Here is a 26,489-nt window from a genome sequence, read left to right as displayed (position 1 = left end):
AAAACTGCTTGTATTTGCACGACTTGATCAATGGTGACCTCAACAGACTAGGGCTCCCCAGAATAAGGACCACTCTTCTCTACCTTCAGAGAGGGAGGGTAGGGCTGTCTCCATCAGACCAGGCTCCTAACCATGAGGACCAAATTCCCACCCACTGCCACCCCCCCAACCAAAAAAAAAAATTAGAACACTAAGGGCAGAGATTATATCCCTACCATTAAGTCACAAATTTTCAGGGTGCAGATTCTCTCTCCCATTAGATTAGAAGCTCTAGAGGGCTGTCAGTAACTCTCCCACCAGACAAACAGGCTTTTGGCAAGAATTGCCCCAAGGGGTTTGTAGAGCCACCATTCAGACATATTGATCCCAATGCAAAATTTTATTGTCAATACACAGATGCCTGGCCCCACTGGCCTCACCTTTCTCCTCTTGGTGCTTAAGCCCACTTAGGCCCCATCTAGCTCTGGCCTAATGCAGAGGACCAGGGATGCCCATCCTTAGGACAAACCCTGGCTGCCTTAGCCAGCACCCCCGCTAGGTGCTCATCCTTGCTGTGGGGCTCCCTCTCTCATCCAGCATCCTTGTCCATCTGAATTCCTCTGAACCTGGGGTTCGCAGGTACAAGCCCTGGACATGCCACCCCCTTCTCAGCCCCAGGCATCTGCCGAGGTGTAAGGGAGAGGATGGGCTCAGACCAGGCTGTGCCAAGTCACACTAGAGGTGCAGGAAGATGCAGCAGCTGGGTGTGTGCGCGCAGGTCCCTTGGCTCCCGTCCTGCCTCTCAGCGGCTGGCCTTGTGTTTGTTAAGGAGCAGGTTTGTGTTGGATTCTTGAACCTGCAAACCAAGGGGTTTTCTTGTCGATCCCTCACCTTCACATGGCAAACACTGCCTTGCTCCCCTCCCCTCCTGGCAGCTACCCTGCCAGGCCTCCCAGGGAAGTCCTTCATATGTCTGACTCTAGCTGCCTTAGTATCCACTCTGAGCTTGGGAGCCCAGGCTGTGGACATTCACAAGGCTCCAGGCCATTCTAGCCCAGTCAGGTGGTTTGGAAAGTGGAGAAAGGAAATTAAGTTATGTGGGTGTGTGCCTTTTTCTCCCTAAAAGCTTCCTCCCTCAGGAGGAGGCTGTGTGTGTGTGTGTGTGTGTGTGTGTGTGTAAATATATATATATATATGTTTTTTTTTTTTTTTAAGAGAGAGAGAAAGGGAGCACAAGCAGGGGTAGTGGGGCAGAGGGAGAGAGAGAATCTTAAGCAGGCTCCATGCTTATCCCAGAGCACAACACAGGGCTCAATCCCATAGCCCTGGGATCATGACCTGAGCCCAAATCAAGAGTCAGACCCTCAAATGACTGAGCCACCCAGGTGCCCCAAGAGGAGGCCATTCTTATGCACCCTGGAGAGAACCCAGGGGCCCTCTGCCCCCAGTGGGCCTAGGTATCTGCCACTAAGCAGAAACTGAGCTGGCTCAAGCCACCCTAGGAAGGGGTAGGTTTGAAGGCATTAGAAACATAAGTGGCTCCATGGGAGGAGCCTGAAGGGAGCGGGCAGAGGCTCTCTGAGGAGGAAAGGGTGGAACCTAACCGATCAGCTGTGGCTGAGGGAGCGCAGTCCGTGCACAGAAGTCTAGAAGGTAGACCAGTCTTGAAATCGACAGAAAGTTTGACTAATGGGGCAGAGGCTGAGCTGGGTGGGGTGGCTGGACGAGCACTTATTGGGTAGGAGAGGGAAGCTGCATGCACCTTATCCCTGTTGATGAGCGCAGTGATCAAGTCTTGCTGGCAAGTCATGTCGTGGATGTCCAGGGAGGACCCACTCGCCACCGACAGGCTCAGGGACACATGCTTGTGCATCAGCTCCTCCTCCTGCTCCTGGTTGAAGCGGATGGAGCGCACCTCCTCTACTATCCTGGGGGCGGAGGAGTGAGTACTTTCCGAGGGCTGAGGGAGTTTGGAGGGGAAGGAGAAAAAGGGGGGCAGACCCCACATCTCTTCCCTGGCATCCACCCCGCTTTGCCCTCCCCCTTCACTCCTATGGAGATCCAGCCAAAGCTGTGCGCTCACTTGGATGGAAGAACAGGGAGGTCTGGGGATTCTAGCTCCTGCACCCACAGACCCCGGTCAAGTAGGGCCCCAGGGTCCGTGTTATAGAATGGTGATGGCCCCGAGGTCTGCGCTCAGCCCAGACTTATGGGACTCGGGGTACCCCCCAACCCAGCCTACATGTTAAGCTCATCTCGGATCTCCTTGTACTGCATCAAGTTCTCCTGTATTGCCTCGAGCACCAGGCAGAAGTTGTCACAGGTGTTTTCCGAGAGGTTAGACAGGTTGCCCCCCGTAAGTGGCTCCTGGGGGAGGCCAGACATCTCCAAACGGGCGACCGCACAGTGCACCAGTGGCAGGTAGCTACTTCCATTCTCCTCCTCCTTGCCTGTCTGGGAAGAGGGAAACGGGGAAGGGACAGAGCTCAGCCGGCACCCCTCCCCCAGTGCCTTCCTGCTTGGCTTCGGGGAGGATGAGTCTCCTAGGATACCAGGGTTCTAATGCCCCTCATTGAGCTCCAACAGATCTTAGCCTCCCTACGCTGTTGGTGGGAGGCTTCAGATGCATAAGCCCTTTTTCCCTACCTCTTTGAAAATTCCTAGCCCCTTTTCAATTTTTAGCACCCAGTTTCCCTCCTGATAAATCCTACCCAGCCAACTTCTAAAGCCCTGTCTACTCTGAAGTCATAGCCCACAGCCGTCAACATTTTGGAAGTACTCCACCCTCCACCCCCACCGACCTTTTGGAAGTTCTACCCCTGAATGAGTAGCACTGCAGCTAACATTTAATGAGTTGTATGTGTGTTCATTTATCTCCATAATTCTCATAATAGTCCTATGAGAAAATAACTATTATTCCCATTTTGCAGAAGAAATTGAGGCTTAAATTGGTTACCTGCCCAAAGGTCACCCAGCCACTCAGTTTTGAATTGCCATAGAAATAAGGCATCTAGGGGGCGCCTGAGTGGCTCAGTCAGTTAAGTGTCAGCTCTGGTCATGATCTCATGGTTCATGGGTTCAGGTCCCACATTGAGCTCTGTGCTGGCAGTGTGGAGCCTGCTTGGGATCCTCTCTCTCTAGCTCTCTCTCTCTCTCTGCCCCTCCCCCTTGTGTACGTGCATGCTCTCTCTCTCTCTCTCTCTCTCTCAAAATAAAAAAACTTTAAAAATCTAGGAAATCCATACCCCTCAGATGTCACTCAAGGTAGGGGATGCTGCCCCCAGGTCTCAGGCTTGACTTTCCCCAGGCCCTCGAGTGTGGAAGCATGTGCATGTGCGCTCACATACACACATACACACACATATGTGCACATATACACAGTCAAGTCAATACATTCTGCCCCCTCCTCCCTTCTGCCCTCCCATCCCACTCACCTCACGGAAGGTTGTCTGATGCAGTTGTCCGTGCTCGCCTGCCTTCATCATTTGCTCCAGATTGGTGGTCACCACAACGACCAACAGGTTGATGCCAATGAAGGCACCGATGGTGATGAAGATGGCGAAGTAGACAGCACCCCCAATCTCCATTGCGTACTCTCTTGTCTCCATCCTGGAGATGGCAGACAGGGGCCCCATCACCTCCCTGGCCCTTTGAGCCTCGATTTCCCCATCTAGGAAACGGGGACACTACCTCAAGGCCCACTGGGTCTTCTGCTACCTCACTGCTGTTGTGCTGATCGAATGCCTGTTCCTGACTGTCATAGCGGCTGCTCTTTGTTGAGCACACAGGGCCTCAAGCCAGCCCTCTAAGGTGGGGATGTGTCCATTGGCATTGTCAAGTTTAATCTATTGGCTACACTCTTTATTCACGATTTTCTTATTTTAAAAAATAACTCAAGCTCATAATAGGAGAATTAGAAGGAAGATATATAGGAAAAAAAAAACCCATCTACTATTAATACCTTGTTATGAATCTCCTATAAAATATTTTCCTAAAGACTAGGTCTTTCTTTCTCTCTTTCCATACACACATACACACACACACACACACACACACACACACACACACACGCACGCGCGCGCATATAGAGATACTCTGTGCCAGGCTCTATGCTAAGAGATTTAAATAGATTTTCTCTGTTGATCCTTATAGCAATTCAGACACAGTTAATTACAATAATCCCCAATCAGCAGGTGAGGAAGCTGAGGCTCAGAAGAGAGATGAAGGAATTTGTCCAAGGTTGCATGGCTAGTGTGATGGAGCAAAGACTCAAAAGCCCAGCCTCCAGTGTACCTTTATTGTACACTCTATGATTTTCCCACTATCTACATCATAACGGGTGGTGCCCACAGAAACCCTTTACCAGCTGTGCTTCTAGTCTCACAAGAGATAAAAAGAAATCAGTCAGGAGGACCCACTTCCTAGAGTGCACTGGAAACAAATAGGGTAATGGAAAAGAACAGAACCTGGTGGCCATCTATGGCCCCAAATGGCCTTGGGCAGCAGGTGTAAGAATGAAATGAGGCTCTGAGTTCCCAGGAATCCAGGCAGCTTGGTGGGCTCAGATGTGGGCTGGGAGGCTGTCCTGAAACCACAGAGCTGCTCTCTTGCTCAAGACCTACCCAGTTGTTTAGCATGACAGGAGAAATGATGAACAGGCCTGCAGTAGGACTTTGAACAGCTGGAATTTCAAGGGGAACAATGCTTCAAGCAGGCCACAAACCCAGAGGCCCCAGTCTCAGGGGTCTCCCTTTCCCCAGTCTGAAGTTCCAGGCACCCCTCTCCTGCTGGGCACACCCTCATCCCAAGCTCTGGACCACCCACTCCCACTGCCTCGCCCCACTGGGCTGGAGGCCCGGAAGCCCCACAGACACTCACTGAAAGTCCCTGTAGATGTCCACCCAGCCATCTTGGGTGATGCAGATGAAAAGGGTGTACAGGGCAACCTGCATGTTCTGGAAATGCATGGGCACAAACGCACCAAAGAGAGTGACCCCGAACACGGAGAACACCTGCCAGAGAAACCAGAGAAGATGCCTGGACTTCACCCAGGGACCTTGGGGACAGGACATGCACATGCCACACAAATGAACACCGCCAAGGGAATGACAGGGATTCAGGCCCATAGGCCTCTCCTCTTCTTCCAGACACCCCTGTATCCCCAATGACCCAGGGGCCCTGCTCAGGGAAGGGGAGGATTGAGGGCAAGGGAGGGCACTGACCAGCATGAAGAAGAGGATGAGGGTCATGATATTGGCCATGTCAGGCACCGACTGCAGGATGACACGGATGATCCGGGCCAGAGGCTCCACCGCCATGCACACATGCACCAGACGAAGCGCCCTGTGGCACAGCCTCTCAGGGGTGCCCCCTGGCCCCTCCCAGGCCCCTCCTCCCCCTGCCCCCTGACCTGCCCAGCCAGGCAGAACCGATCCCCACCTCATCTCCTTCCCAGGGTCTAGACAGTTCCCCTTGTTCTCCCGAGTTCCCAGCTCACCTGAGAGTATAGGTGATAGAGATAGCACTGAGTTCATTAATGAAGAACCCCAGGAGCAAGATAAAGATGATAAGGAAGTTGAGGATGTTCCAGCCGTCCTGGGGGGGTTGGGGGGGCCAGCCCCAGTGGGGTCTATCAGGCCCGGCCTGTGGGGACATCCTGGGTCTGCCCTCCCACTGCCCCAAGGTTGGGAGGCTCAGTGTTCCTCTCAGAGCAGGGCCAGTCATCTGCCATCCACTGCTGTTACTTATCTGCTTTCCCCAAACGTGGCACAAAACACACATGCCCTCCCTGTCCCGTCCGTGTGTCCACAGCCAAGTGCAGTCTCAGAGAGACACAGTGGAGACTCTCACGTATACACAGCTAGTTCCTAAGCTGAGCAGCCACCTGGGCTAGCGCACTGCTGAAAATGGCCTGGCCCTACGGTTAGGTGACAGGAAAGTGTTCGGATGCTCCAGGCTTTGTGTGGCTCACACTATAATTAATAATACAATAAAAGTAAATACTAATAAAAACATTCAAGAACACTACTTCGGTAGCCAGTTCAGAAGTACACTGGCCCTCACTGTACGAGAGAGAGACAGAGACAGAGACAGAGACAGAGACAGGAAATTTTTACAAGCCTTCTGTCCAGTAAGGCACAACGTTACATAGGGGTGGGGACTGAGGAAGGAACCTCATGTATGAAAAGTTCAAGCACAGCCACGAAAGGGGGAATTTATCTAACAAACAGTGGATACATTTATGTTTTAGCCAGTGATTCCACTACTAAAATCTGACCCACGGAAACTCTGGTTCAAGTACAAAATGACACCTGTGTAAGGTCGAAAACAACTAAAGTGTCCCACAATGAGACACCGATTGAATAAACCACGAAACATTTATTCAATGGAGCGCTGTGTAGCAAAAAAGACAAATGGGAAATATCTCCATGTACTGATACAGAAAGGTTGCCAGGATCCATTAAGTGACAAAAGCAAAGTGCGAGGGGAGGGAGGAGGAAGGCAAAGGCAAACAAAGGAAGGGAGGGAGAGGAGGGATGGAGGACAAAGGCAAAAGAAAACCAAAGTATACACACATTAGCTTATGATCGCAAAGTACACACTGATAGGCTATAAATCTAAAAAGATTACCTGGGGTGGAGGGGAAGAGATGAAGGGAGGGAGTGGAAGGAAGAATTCTCTGTATACCTTTCAATATAATTTTCGACCAATCCATATCTGCATTAAATATTCAAAAAGAAAACTTTTTTTTTAACGTTTTATTTATTTTTGAGACAGGGAGAGACAGATCATGAACAGGGGAGGGTCAGAGAGAGGGAGACACAGAATCTGAAACAGGCTCCAGGCTCTGAGCTGTCAGCACAGAGCCCGACGCGGGGCTCGAACTCACGGACCGCGAGATCATGACCTGAGCCGAAGTCGGCCGCCCAACCGACTGAGCCACCCAGGCGCCCCAAGAAAACTTTTTCTAATGGAAAAAAAAAGTTCTTAAACGTATCAGGTAGAACAGTGAACACAAGCCCTCCTGGAATCCCACATTCGGCGTGCCTGTGCCTACACATACATCAGGAGACGCAAGTCAGCCTGGCCACAGATCCGGCGCTCTAACCAGCCAGCATTAAGCTCCTACTGTATGCCAGATCCTGCACCGGATCCTGAGGATACAAGAGGATTTCTTCCCTGCAGGGCACACAATTTCCAGGAAGACAGATTGACAGTAAATTGAAACTCCATGTGAGAGAGATTGTCAGGGAGACACAGTAACACCTAACCTGGCCTGGGAGAGGCGGGAGGACTTCCTGGAAGAGAAGATCTCTGAACGAGTCTGAAGCTGTAAGCAGGAGTAGAGCAAATGAATAAAGTGGCAGGGAGCTTTCATAGACGAGAGGTCAGCTTACACAAACGCATGGAGGCGAGAAGCAGCGGTGTGTGCGGATGCGTGAGGGTGCGTGCGTGTGCATGTGCGGGTGCGTGCGGGTATGCGCTGGGGAGTGCAGCTGCAAGCAGTCTGGTAGCCGGAACTTCAAGGGCAAGGCAGGGAAAGATGAGGCTGCAGAAATAAGCAAGGGCCACATCGTGGAAGGCCTTAAGCACTATAAAGCCTTTCGACCTGATCCTATAAACAACAGGGAGCCAGGGCAGGATTTTAAGGATACTTTGGCCTGTGCCTTGGGGAGATTACTTTGATGGGGGTGGGGGGGGAGGGGTATCCTGGAGGCTAAAGCAACATCCTAGTGGGAGAAGACCAGGCAAGAGCTAGAGAGGGGTAGCAAAGATGCAGAGGCGGCAAGACATTTGAGAAATCGTTAGGCGGTGAAACTGATTAATAGGCTGTGGGGGTCAGGAGGAAAAAGGAATCCACAAGAGTAGAAGAAAAGGAAGAGCTGGGGACAAAACTTTGGGGATTCCTACATGGTGGGGTCATATTTTGAGATCTTAATTTACAGGCTTTCCACTTTCCTGCATTTCCTCTTTCCCTCCCCCAGCCTCCCCCCTCCACAACAGCCAGGGGGGTGAGGGAGGAGGCAGAAACAATCTCTAACAAACCCTGGTTTTCACCCTGGCCCCTGATGAAGGTTAGGGTTTAGGACATGAGTTCTCAGCCAGAGATGATTTTGCCCTCCAAGGGATATTTGGCAATGTCTGGGGACATTCTTGGTTGTCACAACTAGGAAGGTGCTAAGGGGCATCTAGTGGGGAGAGGCCAGGAATGCTTCAGAACACCCTCCAGTGCACAGGACAGCCCCCACAACAAAGGATCATCCAGGCCAAAAGGTCTATAGTGCTGAGGTTGAGAACCCTGGGTTTAAGGGACAAGCAGAGTGGCTGGGAGGAGCACAAGATTCTCAGGCTTGCTTCAATTCCCTTGTCCTAATGAAAGCCTGGGGGTTAACCTTGAAAGTGCAGGCCCCCTGGGGTGCCTGGTTGCTCAGCCCATAGAGGGTGTGACTTGCGATCTCAGGGTCCTTTGTTGAGTTCAAGCCCCACACTGGGCGTGGAGCTTACTTAAATAAAAATTAAAAAAATTAAAGAAGCATTGCTAAGAAAGTGCAGACCCCCTACTGCTGCTGAAAAAAAAAAATCTCAAGAAGATACAAAGGAGGAAATGTTTTCTCTTATGGAACAGATGTCTGCCTGCCTCCAGGGCTAATTCTGATAAAGTGGACCATTGAAATGTTCACACAAAGCACGGTACCTACTCCCCTCCCATCGAGTGAGGAAACACTAAGGGTGTGCACCATCCCTTCCATGTTCTGTTAATGAACATCCTTGCAAATGTTATTTGCACAAAGCAGTCTTTAAGACGCCCAGACTTCAGCAATGTTGTTCTGGGTTCAACTACACCGTGTTCTGTGAACCTCTGACCCCTGGAAAGCTTAGAATTCTAACTGGTTGTCCTGGTAATGGTATTAAAAAAATTTTTTTTAATGTTTATTTATTTTGAGAGAGAGAGAAAGAGAGACAGACTGTGAGTGGGGGAGGTGCAGAGAGAGAGGGAGACACAGAATCCGAAGCAGGCTCCAGGCTCTGAGCTGGTAGCACAGAGCCCAAAACGGGGCTCAAACCCACAAACCGTGAGATCATGACCTGAGCCGAAGTCGGCCGCTCAAATGACAGTCACCCAGGCGCCCCCTGGTAACTGTATCTAAATGATACTTCCTTTTTTTGAAAGGTATAAAGACTTGATAGTCTTGTTGTTGTTGTTTTCTTTTAATATTTTATTTTAGGGATGCCTGGGTGGCTCAGTTGGTTAAGCAGCTGACTTTGGCTCAGGTCATGATCTCGTGGTTCATGACTCGAGCCCCATGTTGGGCTCTGTGCTGATCGCAGGAGCCTGCTTTGGATTTTGTGTCGCCCTCTCTCTCTGCCCCTCCCCTGCTCATGCTCTGTCTCTGTCTCTCTCTCTCAGAAATAAACATTAAAAAAACTGTGTTCGGGCTCTGGGCTGATGGCTCAGAGCCTGGACCCTGTTTCTGATTCTGTGTCTCCCTCTCTCTCTGCCCCTCCCCCGTTCATGCTCTGTCTCTCTCTGTCCCAAAAAAATAAATAAACGTTAAAAAAAACAAAAAACAAAAAACTGTTTTAGGGGCGCCTGGGTGGCTCAGTCGGTTAAGCGGCTGACTTCGACTCAGGTCATGATCTCGCGGTCCGTGAGTTCGAGCCCCACGTCGGGCTCTGTGCTGACAGCTCAGAGCCTGGAGCCTGCTTCCGGTTCTGTGTCTCCCTCTCTCTGACCCTCCCCCATTCATGCTCTGTCTCTCTCTGTCTCAAAAATAAATAAACGTTAAAAAAAAAATTCTGGGGCGCCTGGGTGGCGCAGTCGGTTAAGCGTCCGACTTCAGCCAGGTCACGATCTCGCGGTCCGTGAGTTCGAGCCCCGTGTCAGGCTCTGGGCTGATGGCTCAGAACCTGGAGCCTGTTTCCGATTCTGTGTCTCCCTCTCTCTCTGCCCCTCCCCCATTCATGCTCTGTCTCTCTCTGTCCCAAAAATAAATAAACGTTGAAAAAAAAATAAAAAATAAAAATAAAAAAAAAACTGTTTTATATGCTTGAAAAAAAATATTTTATTTTAAGTAGTCTCTATACCCAACATGGGCTTGAACTCACAACCCTGAGATCAAGGGTTGCATGCTCCACTGAGTGAGCCAGCCAGGCACCCCTAGTAGGTTTTCTTAAAATCTCTTCTCAAACATGGCCAAAGGCAAAATAAATCCCTTGACTTCAGAAATGACTTGACTATAGGGGTTTGCACAAGTGCTCACTTGTGAGGGGCAAAGAGAGAGGGGCAAAGAGAGAGGGGTAGAGAGAAAATCCCAAGCAGGCTCCATGTGGTCAGCTTAAAGCCCAATGAGGGGTTCGACCTGGGGCTCAAACTCACGAACTATGAGATCATGACCTGAGCCAAAATCAAGAGTCAGACACTTAACTGACTGAGCCACCCAGGTGCCCCAGTACAAACTACTTTCTACTGCATCACAGACATCTCAGAAGTAGTTGGTCTCTCTCTCCACACAACACACACACACACACACACACACACACACACACACACACAGACCCTCGGCTCATAGGACCAGAAGCCCAGGGGTGGGGTGCAGTCCCTAAGGAGTTGGGGTGATGGCCGAAAGGACCCAGGATCTCACCTTCCAGAAAATCCAGAAGCCATTTAACCAGCCGAGGAGGACCTCACAGATAAGGATGGTCAGCACAATGTCATCTATGGTAGAGAACAACTCATAGTGTTTCTATATGAAAGACAGAGAAAAAGAGAGGGGCAGAGAGGTCAGTGGAACAGAGCCTGGGCAAGGCTGGGCAGGGGGGGCATCTGTGGGGGGAAGTGCAGGCCCGTAATCCTGCTGCTCTTCATCCTCAGCAACTTGGCGGCTGCCTTTAGTCCACATTGTCCATGTACATGCCAGGCACCATGCTAAGGCCCCACATGTGTCATTCATGTCAGCATCACCATCGTCCTCCAAAGTGGGCTTTATTCCCGTCTCACAGATGAGGAATCAGAGAGGTGCCTGAGGCCACAGAGTTAGCAATAAAGACTGTTGTCTGACTATAGGGGCGCCGGGGTGGCTCAGTCGGCTGGGCATCCGACTTCAGCTCAGGTCATGATCTCGTGGTCCGTGAGTTCGAGCCCCGTGTCGGGCTCTGTGCGGACAGCTCAGCACCTGGAGCCTGTTTCAGATTCTGTGTCTCCCTCTTTCTGGCCCTCCCCCACTCACACTCTGTCTCAAACATAAGTAACATTACATAAGTAAACATTAAAAAAAAAATTAAGAAAAAAAAAAGACTGTTGTCTGACTATAAACCTTTGCTCCTAACCTCTGGAGCAGGGATACTTGAAAAAGGGAGGTGGCTGAGAGGCAGAACAGGCTCCAGGATTGGAAAGAAAGGCCCTGGCCGCTGAGACAGAGGGCACCAAGCCTCATCCCTCCTTCTCTGGTTGTCCCAGACACTCCTGCTGCTTTGTCTCCCAAATCTCCCAGACAAGGCCTGACCGACTTCCTTCATATGCCACCCCCCCACCACCCTGCCGCCGGCCTACTCACGGGTCCAGTTCCCTGGGTGGATGGACTCATGGATGGATGACCATGACCTTGAATTCTGTTTAAAATCCAACTCACTGGGGCGCCTGGGTGGCTCAGTCGGTTAAGCATCCAACTGTTGATTTCGGCTCGGGTGATGACCTCCCAGTTCGTGGGACTGAACCCCACATTGGGCTTGGCACTGACAGCATGGAGCCTGCTTGGGAATCTCTCTCTCCCACTCTCCCTGCCCTGTTCCAGATCTCTCTCAGTCTCTCTCAACATAAATAAATAAACATTAAAAAAAAAAAAAATCCAACTCACTTTCCCCCAATCTCCCATGAAGCTGTAACCCTACTATAGTTTGTGACCCTGTTAACAGCTCCCAGCCTCCAACTCCACCCTGGCAGTTACCAAAGTCCCTTGGACTCCTCTCTTTCTCCACTTCCATGGCCAACAGACTCAGTGCCTCAAGGTTCACTACCACACGCAGAGGCCTCCTGGTACCCACAACCTTGCCCTCACCCATATCCACTGGCCAATGAGAGGCTGGGCAGAGTTTCTTAAATCCAGATGGGAGATTAAGGTTTTGGGCTCCCTGCCTGTTCCAAATTCCCTAAGGGTGTCATGGGCCAGGGATGTCGGTCTATAACAAGGAAGAGCTTTCTGTCCCCTCAGCTCCACCCCGCTGACTCCCGGGGGCAATAAACTCTCTGCACTATTTGCTGCAAGAGCTTCCTAAATACTCCATCCGCCTTCTCCAAGTCATGAGCATCCATGGCTAAATCAGAGTTGCTTCCTCCACCCACAAGCCTGCTATGGCTCCCAATGGCATAGGGACAAGGTTCAAAACCAGTCTGGTATTCACAGGCCATGACCTTCATGGACACATATCCTACACCAGAGCTTTTAGCTAGCATTTTTTGACTGGGACCTATAGTAAGAGGTGAATTTTGTATTTCACATCCTCCCTCTTTCCCCCTCCCCCACTCTCTCGCGTGTGCACACACGTACAATTTCTATTTCATTCTTTTTCATTCTACTTCATTCTGTATCAGAATGCTGGTATCTGCAGTCTAAACTGATTTCATGATCCGTTGAGGGGTTGAAGCTGCCTTGTAGTTCTACTCGTGCTACAATCTTGGCTGTTGGGTGTCTGCCTCCACCACATGGGAGGCAGCTCCTGTCAAGGCCACAGGAACTAAATCCAAGGGATGCTCCATGATCCTTCTCTGGCCTCCTCTCTTGCCATTTCTGGCCCCAGACCAGACAGCACACTCTCCTGGGTCCTCCCCACTCTACTGGTCACTCCTCCTCAGTCTCCTTTCATGCACCTCCTCCGTTCTCTGTCCTTCAGTTGGAGACTCTCCTCAGAGCTCCGTCCTGGCGTTCTTCCCTTCTCACTGGATATGCTCTTCCCACGTGACCTCGTCTACTCCTTTAGCTTCTGGCAACCATCCACCCAGACGCTGGCAGCCTCACGTTGGAATCTCCACCCCCGAGCTCTCAGCAGGATCTCAGAGTTGAGCTCTAACCTCTCACTAGACATCTCTATGTGGATATTGCATGGGCGCCTCAAATGCTACTCAATTCAAAGTGATCTCAGCATTCTCCCCAAACCCACTCATTGTCCTACGTCCCCACGTCCCAACAAACAGCACCATCCCCACACAGTTACTCAAGCCAGAAGTGTAACTTCTTGCTCTCCCCTTCCCTACACGTGTGAGATGATGATGTATGTTAAAAAAGGTGGCACATAGGAAGTGCTTATGAAGTGTTTGCTATAAGGAAAAGCATTCGGGAGGCCCATGGATTCAACTCCTGGAGAGTTTCAAACGCATGTGACCTCTTTTACCAACGGCCATGGCCCTGGTCCAAGACCCACCATCTTTCACTAAACACCACAACACGGTCTTGCCAGACCATCTTTTCCCATTCTTGGCACCCTCCCTTCCGTGGTCCACACTGTAGCAGCCAGTGTAAGTTTTCTGAAACACACGTCTGGTTATGTTACTTTCGCGCTTTAAAGCCTTCCCTGACTTTCCAACGACATAGGATAGAGGCCATCCTCCTTAAGATAACTTAAAAGCCCCGCACCATCTAGCTGCTGACCATCTCTCTGAAATCATCAGCCACCATATTGGACATTTTTAAAACACTGACTTCAAATAGCATAACTCACGTATGTAGTATACGCCTTGTAAAGAAATTAAAACATTGATAAGACCAAAGTCATACTGGACTTCCAGACCGACACACAGAACTCGCTCACAAGCTGTTTTGCCCACCCTAAACACTCTTTCCCACCGCTCTTTGCCTGGCCAACTCCTACTCACTCTTCATTCTCAGCGGAAGCATCCTTTTCTCCAGGAAGGCTTCCTTGACCCTACCGGGATGCTTACTCTGAGCTCCCATGTACTCTGACACTCAGGCATTTGTAATGACACGCACGAATCTGAGACAGGATTGGGTCTGCTATGATCATGCCCGGAACCCCAGCACAGAGTGATTCTCACTTTGTGACTATTTGTTAAAATGGGATACCCTTGGTGTGCCTGGGTGGCTCAGTCGGTTAAGCCTCCAACTTGGGCTCAGGTCATGATCTCACGGTTCATGGATTCGAGTCCCACATTGGGCTGTCAGTGCAGAGCCTGCTTGGGATTCTCTCTCTCTCCCTTGCCCTCTATGCCTCTCCCTCACTTGTGTTTTCTCTCTCTCTCTCTCAAAAATAAATAAACTTAAAAATGTGTGTATGTACATATATATGTGTGTGTATACACACACACACACACACACACACACACACACACACACACACATAATGGGATACCCTTCCCAACCAGGCACCCATTTGTCTGCCTCTGCTCACACCATTTTTCTCCTGCCCTTCCTCTCTACAAATCCAATGCCTTCCTCAAATCTGGGCCCCCTCCACCACGAGGTCTTCCTTGATCTCTAGTTCCCTGGAACGTCAGAATTGACAGGCCCTTGAAGAACATTCAATCCAATCACCATGAACAGATGAGGAGTCTGGGGCCCCGAGAGAAAAGTGCCTCACCCAGCCCTTGCCCCATTAGATCAGTGGGGGCAGAGGTCAGGCTGGAGTCCCACCTGGCCAAGGAAGGAGTTGGTGCGCAGAGCAATGGTGATGGCGTTGACCACCAGCAGCAAGGCCAGCAGCAGCTGGAAGGCTGGGTGACGAAGCAGCTGCTTGATGTACATGCGAGTGATGAACTCCTGCATGTCCCAGGTATCCTGGGAGAGGGCAGGGGACCTTCCCTCAGGCAGGTGTCACGGTGGGAGGCCTCTGCCTGGACGTTTGTTCTCAGTGAATGGGGTCCCGTAGGGGGCCACTCTAAGGGGAGAAGTTGCCTGAGAGGGGTCATGAAATGGGGGCATCAGTGTAGGGGTCACTACCTATACGGCCACTAAAAGTGGGTGACTGTTGGGGGATCTTTGTGGGGATCATTGGAAGGGAGACTTCTGGGGTCTCTGCTGGTGACTGTCCTTATATAAGGGTTCCCGTAGGGAGCACTGCCTGGCGGTTACTAACATGCCATGAGGGGGCCAACACAGGGATCACTGCTGGGGAGGGTCCTCAGGGGGGTTGTTTAGAAAATAGAAGGGGCAGCGTTATTCTGATGGCCTGTTGCCCCCTGGGCACAGCTGCAGAAGGGTGACTGTGGGGTGGGGGTCGCTGCCGGCTGTAGCCCAGGCCTCCTCCTTACCCTCGTGCTAGTGATGTCTCTGCGGTTGATCAGTACTTGCTCCTCCGGCCGGGTGTAGGGCTCGTGAGTGGCCCTCTGTGAGGGTGAGGAGAGGGCCCATCAGTGCGGCCACTGCCCCTGGGGACCCAGTGGGCCACTGCCCCTGGGGACCCAGTGCGGTGTCCTGTGCCCCACCCTACGCTGGTATGCCCAGCTTGGGTGGGCCGAGGCAGGGGCCACCTACCATGACGTTCAAAGGTTTGATATTGATGTCGGTCCACTGCTGCCACCAAGTCCTTCGGTTATCCATCATAGCTGCTCCGTCTCCTCCCACTTATCAAAGAAACTTCATTCCAAGTGGCCTTGCTCCCCCTCGTGGTGAGATCATAGAGGACTCTGTGACCTCCAGCTGTCTGCATTCCACCAAGGAATTCTGACTGTAAGAGAAGCTCCTCCCACTGACTCCCCTTGGTCCCCAGGGAGGAAGCCAGGGACACTAAGGGGCTGGGCTGCGGTCAGCGGTCAGAGGCTGATGGGAACAGGTCAGGTCTCTTGTGCGGCCTGGATGGAGAGATACAGGGGCATGTCCCTGCTCTGGGTCCAGGAGCTGGAGGTGAGACTTGGAGGAGCAAAGAGCAGTGTTTGGCCCAGAGGCCCTCCTCCCAGCAAACCTCAACCTGTACTCCTCCCCGTGGGCTAAACCATCCACCGCCCCAGTCTCCAGGCCCGCCTACCCTGCCCTTCCATGCAAGATGGGTTTCTCTATCTAGAGTAAAAGGCTGGTTTCTGTTTCTCTTTGGGCCCCCGGGGATGGGCAGGAGAGCACCCTCTGGTCTCCAAAGGGCTGGGGAGAGATGGGCATGAGTGGAAGCCCTCACTAGCACGGATCAGAAGCCCATCATCCTGGCAGGCATGGAGCTCCGGGAATAGGGCCCAGGCCAGTGTGAACGCATGGCAGACTAGTTACCAAGAGCATTCGTGCCCTTCTGACATCTTTCCAGCCCTGTCCCCTCTGGGGACAGATTCCTGGTTCTAATATGGAAGTCAAAGGCACATGTGGATTCATTTTAGATAAACTGATTTTATTCTGTTGAAAGTGTCTCTTGTGTGAAATGAACACCTACACAGGCTGGCTTGGGGGAGGGAGAAGTGCACAGTCTTACGCCCCTGTAGGTCAGAGGGGGAGAGAGAATTCCTTAGCCCTGCTTCTCACTCCTTAATTGGCAAGAGAGGATGGCACAGAGCTCACTTCATCTTAGCCCACTCTGAGGGACAGAGGAACAGAAATGGTGGACGCTGAGGCAAAGGGGGGTACCTTGGGGTGATACATGGACTAGCGCTACCTTCAACTTTGAATAGAACCCGGGGATGCTCTGTCCTGGGCATGTCAGAGGCTGCAGGCTGAGGTGGTCCTCAAGGCCACAGGTCAGGAGCCAGGGTACTAGCCAGGGTCAGAGGTCAGGAGGTCCGCGGTTGCTCTCTGGGGTCAGGGGGCAGAGATGGGACTGTTCCTCAGGTTCAGAGGGCAGGGGGTGGGAAGACTGTTCTCTGGAGTCAGAGATCAGGACTTGGGAGTGGCCTTCAGCCTGCACCAAGCCCCAGGCTCCCAGGCTCTCTGAGTAGAGCTCCTGGTTCCGCTCCTTCCACCGCCGGAACTTCTCTCCAGTCAGCTCAGGGTCGCCTAGCACTTCCTCCAAGGCCTGCAGCTCCTGCAGCTTTGCCTGTGAAGAGGGTGGGGGCTAAGGGGTCATGATCACCCAGGGAGAAGGGCAGAGCCCAAGCCCAGAGCTAACTCTGGAGTCCGGTGCTTAGAACCCAGCACCTGGCCCGGTCTAGCACTGATCCTTAAATTGAGAGTCTGGCTCTGGGAACCTAGAACTTGGCCCAGCCCACAGCTGAGCCCAGACTCAAGGCCAGGAACCAGAGCCGAAAGCCCAGAACCCAGTCCTTCACCACGCCCAGTGCCCTCCAGCTGACCTTGAGTGTGCTCTGTAGCGCGCGCACACGGTGCACTCGTTCATTGAGCTGGGGGTCTCGGTTGCGCCGCATAAAAGAGCTCCGCCATTGTTCATGAGTGAGAGGCTGGGGCTGGCCCAGGAGGGACACGCCACCCTGCCTCAGCCCCCACACCATTCCTTCCAGTGCCCCTTCACTGTTGTCTGTGGGAGGGGGGAGCAGATGAGGATGTGCCCATCCCAGCCCCCACCACCCCCACCCCACCATCCATCCCAGCTCCCAGCCCCAGCACAGCACCTGTTGGTGGGCCAAAGGAAGTCCGTGGGCCACCCTGCATGGGGGTGGCTGCAGGTAATGTGTCTCCATGGAGTGGACTCCAAGCTCGGGCTTGGCTGGGCTGTGGGCAGGGTAGAAGGAGAGAAGGGTGGCATTCCGACCCCCATGGTCTGCCATTTGCCCCCTACCAGTCTCCTACTCACCGAGCCCGAGCGGGACCCAGCCTCATCGTCAGGATCTTCTGCTTCTGTCTCACTGTAGCAGTCTGGGGGGGGGGGGGGGACAGGAGCAGTTGGGGAGCCCACTCAGCATCACAGGGTTTCGGGAGGCCAGGGAGTGGGCTAGAGCATTAGAGTTCCCAGCCCCCATTCCAGGAAAGACAGAGGCTCAGCTGAGACCTGGTGAGACACCCACCTTCCTCGCGGGGCAGGGAGGCCCGGCCTGGAGACTGGTACTTGGAAATGCAGGTGATGAGATGGCGCACCCACCTGTGGAGGGGCAGATGGGTCTCAGGGAGCTGCCATTTACTATATGTCTGGGCTTTTCACCTATATCATCTTCTGATTTAATCTCCAGAGCACTTCTGAGAGGTAGGAACCCTTTGTTTTATTTTATTTTATTTTATTTTATTTTATTTTATTTTAAGCAGGCTCCATGCCCAGTGTGGAGCCCAACACGGGGCTTGAACTCACGATCCTGAGATCAAGACCTGAGCTGAGATCAAAAGGCAGACACTTAACCAACTGAGCCATGCAGTCACCCAGTCCAGCCACGCAGGAACTTTTATTAACCCATTTTATAGATGATGAAACTGAGGCTCAGAGAAGTGAATGCCTTGATTAGCTACTATCTGAGAGCTGGGATTTGAATCCAGGTTTCCAAGCACCCAAACACTCATGTGGAAGCTGGGAGGTCAGGGGGGTGGCACTCACATGCTCAGATCCTCCAGGGTATCAGCAGCAAAAATGAAGGGTTTGTACACGTCATGGGTGAGCTGGAACACACTGCCAGGGAGCACAGGGCCTGGGTCAGCCTGGCTGTGCCCATCCAGAATTGGACTGGGAATCCCAGCTACCTGCTGCCCCCGCTTCCCCGCTCTCCCTTTCTTGCCCAACCCCCCCAGCTTATCACAGTCCAGGACTTAACTACTTTTTCTTCTGATCCTGTCCACTTTCCAGACTGTAGTTGGAAACATTGATGAGGCCCTCAGCCTTCTCATCCTGGGGGGGAATCATAGCGTGAGGGTCAGCTCGAAGGCCCAACACCCTCGAGGCCCAGTCAGGTTCTTGGAGCGGGGGAGGGGAGAGGCTCTCCAACCACAAATCTCCCCTTGCCTAGAGCTCACGGCAGGAATCTGGGGTGGGGGCAGGGTTATGACCAAGGGGCACCTTTGAGACAGCAAAGGGGAACCAAAGATATCCAGGCAAACAGCCAGAGAGAAAAGACTGGTTATACATTTGTTCTGTCATTAGACACACACGAAGCTGCTTCATACCCGAGCTTTGCAAACGCTGCTCTCCGTTCCTGGTTTTTTCTCCTTTCCATCCAACTAACCCTCAGGCGTTGATTTCTCAGGGGGCCTTCTCCACTCTTCAGGCTGGACTGTCTACCTCTGCTGGGCTGCTCCCCATCCCTGGGCTTTTCCTTCATCACGGCATGTGTCCCCTGAACTGTCCTTGAGTGTGTGTACATCCTCCCCCCACCGGCCTAGAGGAGCAGGAACTGCCCAAGTCTTCCCTTTGTCCCTAGTACCCGGCTAAGAGCTGGGTGCACGGTAGGTACCTGAATGTTTGTTGAATGAATAAACAGTTGAACAAATGGCCCATCACTAGGACAGACAGAGTAACAGAAGAGGAAGGAGAGGTGGGCAGAATAAACGTGATTCTTTCTGCACTGCCCGCGATACCTTTCCCAGACTGCTTTTCCACACATATTCACTCATTTCTCTCCAAAAAGCATCCTCGTTTTACAGATAGGGCTCGGGGGGCAGGGGGGTCTGCGGCCTGCCTGTGACCACAGATGGAGTGGATAGTGGAATAAGGACAAGAACCACGGCTCTGACTCACTTGCTGACCTGTGTTGGGGTGGGGGGTGGCGCTCACCTGGGGCTGGCGGTACCAGTAGAGCGTGTGTCTCTTGAGCACGAACCAGCAGCGGCGCCAGCGCGGACCCATGAAGCCACCAGCCACCTTGCGCAGCAGGAGCCAGCCGTCACAGTCTGGCTGGCCCAGCTCCCGGCATGACACCCGCCGGCGACTCAGCCGCGTTGCCACACCTGCAGCACAGCACGGCCTGGGTGATCAGGAACCGGCAAGGCATCCTGGACCCCCAAACCTGCTCCCCACTCCCCCACCAGCGTTCCCCGGTGATATTTCTGAACCCAAACTTTACGCCTAAAGTGTTACAGGTGTCTCCCTGAGGTAGGGCTGACTCTTCCCGTTTTATTTATTTATGTATTTATTTATTTTTGAGAGAGTGCAAGTGGGGGAGGGGCAGAGAGGGAAGGGACAGAGGATCTGAGGAGGGCTGTGCGCTGACAGCAGTGAGCCCGATGCGGGGCTCGAACTCACAAACCACGAGATCATGACCTGAGCCGAAGTCGGCCACTCAACCGACTGAGCCACCCAGGCGCCCCCGACCCTTCCCATTTTAGAGACGAGGAGATGAAAAATCAGAGGATAAGCCATTGGCCCAAAGTCACAGAGCAGGTGAGAGGGCCAGGCTGGGAGCACAGGTCTGTCTGACCCCAGAAACAGCTGTTCAAGAGAAGCTGTGTGTGAAATGTGAGGGGTGGTCTTGCCAAGCACTGTAAACGCTTCTAAGAGCTCATATCAGGGGACCTCCACCCAGTCAGGTACATCTTTTACCTTTTGACTTCTTCTGACGAGGGACAGGACTCTGAAAAGACCATAAGGGGTTAGAGAAGGATCTGGGGCCGGAGCCACACACCCCTCCTCGCTGAGCCCTCACCTTACCTTGTCAGGGTGCTCCTGGGGTTCCCGAGTCATTGCTACCCCTGCTGGGAGTGTGGCTGGGGGTGCAGGGAAAGTGGGTAGGGATTCAGGGTCAAGGGAGGTAGAGTCTGTCAGGGAGGAAGGAGAGAGAGGAGGGCCCGTGAGCCTAGCCCCAGGCTGGGCAGTAGGGTGAGGGTGTTGGCGTCTGGGGATCAGAGCCAGGCATCCCACATGCCTTGCCTGGGGCATCTACCACCTGGTGGGAGTTTGAAACTACCTGTCCAGGCAGCGCTGGGTCCAGGACTTGGGTTTGAAGTCAGGTCGAAGGCAAAGACGTCTTCGGGTGGGGCCCTGGGGAGAGCAAGGGGAGATGAAAGGAGTGAGCCCGTGGCTCCCCCTCCTCCCCTTGCACCCGCAGCAGAGTCATTACCTGGGAGACTGTGGGGTGAGAGCCAGCGAGGAGATCGTCAGCTGTGGGGAGCCGAGGGCCCGAGGAGGGGTCTGGGGAACAACCAGAAATGGTGACAGAGCTGATGACGATGGGGGTCTGAAAGCAGTCTGTGGGCAGGGCTGAGGGACAGTTACCTGTGGGGGGGTCTTTGGTACTGGGACCTTCTTCAGCACTAAGCTGACCCCGGCTGGCTCTCGAAGCAGCTCCCTCACCACGTTCTTATGGGGCCAGCCCACCTGGGGGACAGGGCAGGGGGAAGGACAGGGACTCTGGGATGATGGAGCTGGCCAGGAAGCTCTGGAGTAAGCCAACAGCCCTCGCCCTTGGCCTCCTGCCACTCCTCCTCCAGGAGGCCTCCATCAGCCCCTATACCTTGCCTCTGCCAAGGCCACTCTGACCTGTGGGAGCTGGTTCACTTCACGGGAGGCAGCTCCCACAGCCCTGGTCTCCCCAAGGGACCCTCCCCACCCACCAGCCCTGGGCTCTACTCAGTAGCCCCTTCACCTCCCGCCGTGTGCCTCTCTTCCTCACTCACCACCACCTGCTCGTTGACCTGGACAATCTCGTCTCCAGGCAGGATCTGCAGCCGGGAGTCCGAAGAGACCTGGTATGGGGGGTGGGGCTCATAGGGTGTGCTTTCCATGGGCCTGAAGCCGGCTCAGCCGGAGGGTAAGACGGCAGCTGAGAAGAGCGTGGGATTCTCACCTGAGTGCCCACGCGGGACACGAAGTGCAGGCAGTTACTGGTGGTGTGGATTTCCAGACCCTGCCAAAGCAGAGGCTGCAGTCATTGAGAGTATGAGGGAACTGGGATTCCTGGGTCGGGGGAATGGGGGAGAGAGCTGGCCCCAGGTTGGCACTGCCCACCTCGCTGTGTGACCTAGGGCCTGCCACTCCTCTCTGGGCCCCTGCCTCCTCCTCCAGTAAGGGCCAGAGGGAAGCTGGTCCCCTGACTAACGAAGTAGGAGATTCTCAGCAGCCCTCCTGAAGGGACAAGCAGGGTTGGGGCAGGGACAGGGCAGGGCTGGAGGCTCCTGTTTTCCTAACTAGTCAAAGATTAAGGCAGAAAAGTCCATGTCCTTTCCCCAGTCCCCTAACCTGCCAGGTCTGTGTCCAGGACTGGAATGTGTCACCTGAGACCATACCAGCTAAAGCCCCTCAGGACTGGAGAGAGTGCTGAATGACAGTGTGTCCCCAGGAAAGTTCTCTGGGCCTTTTTTAACAGCTGTACAGAAAAGGCCTTCCAGCCATAACAGTACAGGGTTCTGTGGGATGCTATAGCCAAATCCGAGGGCCCGGACAAGGCCGCCAAGGGGTCAGCGCTCACCAAAGGATCGTCCAGCTGCACACGCTCCAGCACAGCCGTCTGCTCTAGAAGCTCCTGGGGGCTGCAGCTCAGGATGGCATGGCAGATCTCTACCACATGGCTGCACTGGGGGTGGGGGAGCAGGATGTCTAGCTTGAGCCCCCATCCCACCGCCACCCCTACTCCCCACTCAACCCCACACTCACAATGCTCAGGACTTTGCTCTCCTTCTCAGCTGCTGGACTGTTCTGGAAGCAGAGAGGACAGTTTTCTCTGAGTCGGGGGCACTGCCTTCTCAGAGGACAGGGTGGGCTTCCCCAAAGTCCCTCCCTGCGTCCTGTATGCTGGTCTCCTCCCAGAACTACAGGGCCTCAGAGCTTTGACTCCAAGGTCTTGTCCCCTGATGCCAGGCCCCAGAAGTCACCATACATGCCCTCCCCCACCCCACCCTCTCCTGAGAGTCAAACTTTCTGAGCTGCCCCTGCCAGCTAGGAGACCCCAGGCCCTCATTGCCCCCTACCCAGCGGCCAGGCCTCTCTTCTTCCTGCCTCTGCCTCTTCCCAACCCCCACAGCCGATCCTGTGCTGATTCACAGGTTATAAAAAGCTCTAGCCTGACTTGGTCTCTACAAACTGGGCCAAGCCTGGCCCCTGGTTCTTCTACCTCCTGCAAGGCCTGGCCCAGCTCCGCGCACAACTCCCCAATCTTCTGACAGGCCGAGAAGTCGTTTAAGCGAGAGAAGAGGTACCTGATGGGGGAAGTATGGAGCAGTGGTTAGGAGGCTGTGCTGACCGGTCAAGTCATGGAACCGCTCAGAGCCAACGACTCATTTGGGGATAGATAACGCTTACTCTGACAGTTTTGATGGGGGCAAAGAAGATGATGGATAAATCTAAAGAGCTTAGCACCAGACTTATTTGTCAAGTGCCTGATATGTCCCAAGGCCTGTTCTAGGAACATGATTACAGCAATAATGATATAACTTCAGCTGCTGTGAGGTGTCTGGAGCTCTAAGAACACCCAACAGGGAAGGCTTCCCAGAGGAGGTGACATTTGAACTGGGACCTGTGGGACAAGCAGCAGCACTGAAGAGTGGAGAAGCTCTCTATGCAGTGCTATGAATGAGTGGGAACCCAGGCATCCTGGTGCCCCTGCACTGACCAAATAACCTCTTCGCCCTGCTCCACAATATCTGAACAAGAGCCAAGCTCTGTTCTCTCCCACGCCCCGGAGGAGGCCAGGGATGAGAAGGGTCCCTTCACCGTCAGCCCAACCAGGGTCCTGGGAGGAGCCCGAGGTACCTGTTGAGCCAGAAGAGGAGGGCACGGGCCTCATGCACCAGTTCCACAGCCGCGCTAAGGACATCAGCAGGGGGCTCAGCACAGCCTTCCAGGTGGCCTCCGACTAAGCTCTGGAAGGCCTGGGTCACCTCCAGCAATCCCTCCGTCAGGCTCTGCAGATTCTCTGCCTGTTGCCCAGAGCTCTGCACCAGAGTAAAGGCAGATTATCTCCTGACAGTGGCCAGCCCCCCCATCAGCAACCCCCCAGGTGGATGGAAGCTGCAGCCAGTGTGGCCACCATTCACTCACCAAGGCCCGGAGCTGTTCCACCCCCTCCAGGATGAGCTCCTGGTGGCCCAGAGGCCATACGGTCAGAGCCTCAAGGCTTTGGGGACAGAGCTGGAGCAGGTACTTGCCAGGCAGCTCCCAGTCCTCAAAGCAATAGTCCTGCAGGGAGTCATCGAGGCCTGGAGGGAGAACAGGGGCCAGCATGGAGGGAGCCGGGAGTGCCAGGGCCTTTCAGGCCACTTTTTCACCCCCACAAAGCCCCTTTCCCTCCCATCTGTTCCTACCACAATCTGGGGACCCATTTCACAGAGGGAAACTCTGAGTTGCCCTCAGCTACTGAGTTGAGTAGAAGAGTAGAGGATAATGGCTCTCAAAGGGTCTCCAGAGCACCTGCAGTGACAGCCTCACTGGAGAACTTGTTAGAAATACACAAATTCTCGGGGCGCCTGGGTGGCTCAGTGGGTTAAGTGTCCGACTTTCGGTTTTGGCTCAGGTCAGGATCTTGCGGTTTGTGAATTCAAGCGCCACATGGGGCTCGGCGCTGGCAGCGCGGAGCCTGCTTGGGATCCCCTTTCCCCTCTCTCTCTGTCCCTCCTCCACCTGCAGTGTCCCTGTTTCTCTCAAAAATAAATAAATGGACTTAAACCCCCCCCCCCCACAAATTCTCAGCCCCACCCCCTGAATCAGAACTCCGAGTAGGCCCAGCATTTTGCATTTTAACCAAATCTCCAGGTGCTTTACTCAAGTCTGAGAACCATGGGGATGGTGATAAGAGCACAAGACCTTGGAGTCAGGGAGACCTGAGGGCTAGTACGTGAGCAAGTAACTTAACTGTTCTATGCCTCAGTTTCCTCACCTGTGAAATGGCAATAATAAAAGCACCTACCTTCTAATCCTGTGCGTATTAAGTGACATGACTGAGATATGTCAAACACTTGGCTTATTCCCAGGTTCATGGTAGACAGTAACAGCCACCACAGTATTATCACCAGACTCTTTAGCCTGGTCTGCAAGGTCCTGTATGATCCGGGCACTAAGTCCCTGTAGTGTAACTCCTGAGATGCTCTTCTGCCTCAGGGTCCTCGCATGTCTTATTTCTTCCGCCCAGACTGTTCTAGCTCCCTCACTCCCCTTTTTAATTCAACTGCCTCCAGGAAGCCTTCCATGACTTCCCAGGGTAAGTCGGAGGGCTCTCCTGCTCCCTCTGCCCCTGTGCCTCTACTAACACCTGCACTTGAGCATCGACCTCTCCCACTTGGTCACCCCCTCAGGCTCTGGGCCATAACTAACTGTTCATCTCTAACTCCAGCCCATGTCTGGCACAACGCGGGCCTAAAATAGGGAAAATGTCTATTGAAGGCTTATTATGTGCTGAGCGAAATGTTAAGGGCTTTACACATATTAACACAATCGGTTCTCACTGAACATAGGAGTTAAAGATTATTGTTATCCTCATTTTATAGGTGGGAAAATTGATAAAAATAGAGATTAAGTAGCTTGCTCACTCTTTGAAGGAATTCCTTCCATTCCAAGTCAGGCTCCATCATTGGGGAATGTGAGTGTCACTGACAGCTCTCCTTCATCCCCTTGTGTGACATTAAGAACACTAGACTAAGAGTTCATGGACCTGTTACTCCATGAGCAGCTCTTTGCCACGTACAGTGACCCTGTTGTGCTGCCTTCCTCCCAAAAGGCTCCTACATTGAGCCACACATACGAGGCACCTGCCATGAATGTCTCGTTTTGTCTACTTCATGAGATCATTGTTGACTTTCTCATCATATGGATAGAGAAACTGAGACCTCTGGTCACAGAGCTGGTGAGTGGAGGGGCGCGGCCTGGAGCCCAGCCTGGGAGTCTGACTCCAGCCCCGAATCCCGCTTTTTAGGGGCTGGTGGCCCGGAGCCTGCCAGCAGCCTGCCAGCAGCGCACTCTGCTCCCATCAGGAGGGGGACTCCCCTCCCCTCTCCCAGCTGCACTCCTGGCCCGTTTCCCACCCACCGGGGCTCACTGCCTCTGGCCAGCATCTCCTCCCCTGAGGCTCCCAGGCTGGGGTTGTGCCAACCCCTTCGGTGTGACTGGGGCTTCTGCTTCTCTCCCTGGGCGCCTCAAGGTGAGAAGGGAAAGGACAGGAGGGCCGGCCATATTCCAAAGCCCGAGCAAGTCACTTCCTGGCTCAGTGCGTCAGTTTCCGCTTCTGGAAAATGGGTTTAATAACAGCCCACTGAGCCCTGGGGCGGAGGGGAGATGAAGGAGATTGAGTGGGCGTGGGCCACCCCCCTGTTTTCATTACACAACCACCGCCTCCCCACGGCCACCTTGGCAGCCCCTTGCGGTGCTGGGGCGATGAGTGACCCCCTTCTGAGTTCTCGGAACCCCCGGGGTCATCTCGCCTATCCTGCCTAGCACAGTCCCGGGTGGGTAAAAGGCAGACACTCTATAATTGTTGACTAACCGACAGACCTGGAATGTCCTTTCCCCCTTTCCTCTCCCCGTCCCCGGGCCCCTCAAGCCCAACTCTGCCCAGGCCCCACCCACCTCTCAGCCAAGCTGCCACCTTCGCGGGGGTCCAGGTCGCCACTGGCTCCATGGCCGAGACCGGCCCGCTGGGATCCGCTCCCGCCCGGTCCCGCCCGCGCAGGAATTTCCGCTCCCGGAGTCTGGCCTAGGGAGAGGCGGGGGCCGGCCGGGGCGGGGCTCTGGGCGGAGCCACCAGCTTACCTGGGCCCACGTGGACGGCCAGGTGAGGCGCGGCGACAGCC

At 53.7% G+C, this 26,489-nt stretch overlaps 2 protein-coding genes across 4 annotated transcripts; both read right to left on the bottom strand.

The window, feature by feature from the left end:
• Positions 1-360: 360 nt before the first annotated feature.
• On the bottom strand, positions 361-15,718 carry CATSPER4 (cation channel sperm associated 4). Of its 3 annotated transcripts, XM_040465770.1 has the most exons (11): positions 15,462-15,718; positions 15,239-15,313; positions 14,622-14,765; positions 10,623-10,724; positions 5,477-5,574; positions 5,202-5,322; positions 4,858-4,991; positions 3,414-3,588; positions 2,222-2,433; positions 1,742-1,907; positions 361-835 (listed from the first exon to the last, which is right to left on the bottom strand). In XM_040465770.1, exons 1-11 carry the CDS (start codon positions 15,528-15,530, stop codon positions 782-784), a joined length of 1,350 nt encoding a protein of 449 aa, XP_040321704.1. In that variant the 5' UTR covers positions 15,531-15,718; the 3' UTR covers positions 361-781. The 3 variants fall into 3 exon arrangements, with proteins under 3 accessions (XP_040321704.1, XP_040321713.1, XP_040321717.1); XM_040465783.1 differs by lacking the exon at positions 361-835 and having other exon boundaries at positions 1,793-1,907; positions 2,222-2,429; XM_040465779.1 differs by lacking the exon at positions 361-835 and having other exon boundaries at positions 1,792-2,429.
• Positions 15,719-16,278: 560 nt separating this feature from the next.
• On the bottom strand, positions 16,279-26,389 carry CNKSR1 (connector enhancer of kinase suppressor of Ras 1). The gene is made up of 21 exons (XM_040465757.1): positions 26,266-26,389; positions 23,749-23,906; positions 23,461-23,642; positions 22,823-22,907; positions 22,366-22,407; positions 22,181-22,285; positions 21,560-21,619; positions 21,390-21,458; positions 20,989-21,090; positions 20,834-20,904; positions 20,681-20,754; positions 20,425-20,531; positions 20,317-20,347; positions 19,552-19,724; positions 18,596-18,669; positions 18,382-18,453; positions 17,864-17,937; positions 17,653-17,714; positions 17,471-17,570; positions 17,195-17,376; positions 16,279-16,938 (listed from the first exon to the last, which is right to left on the bottom strand). Exons 1-21 carry the CDS (start codon positions 26,315-26,317, stop codon positions 16,669-16,671), a joined length of 2,145 nt encoding a protein of 714 aa, XP_040321691.1. The 5' UTR covers positions 26,318-26,389; the 3' UTR covers positions 16,279-16,668.
• Between the last annotated feature and the right edge of the window lie 100 nt (positions 26,390-26,489).

Source organism: Herpailurus yagouaroundi, unplaced genomic scaffold (genome assembly GCF_014898765.1).
Source record: "Herpailurus yagouaroundi ecotype Mexico unplaced genomic scaffold, PumYag 77, whole genome shotgun sequence".
NCBI classification, from domain to species: domain Eukaryota; kingdom Metazoa; phylum Chordata; class Mammalia; order Carnivora; family Felidae; genus Herpailurus; species Herpailurus yagouaroundi.
Note: the sequence above shows the minus strand (reverse complement) of the source record. Positions and strands in the feature narration are given on the sequence as shown.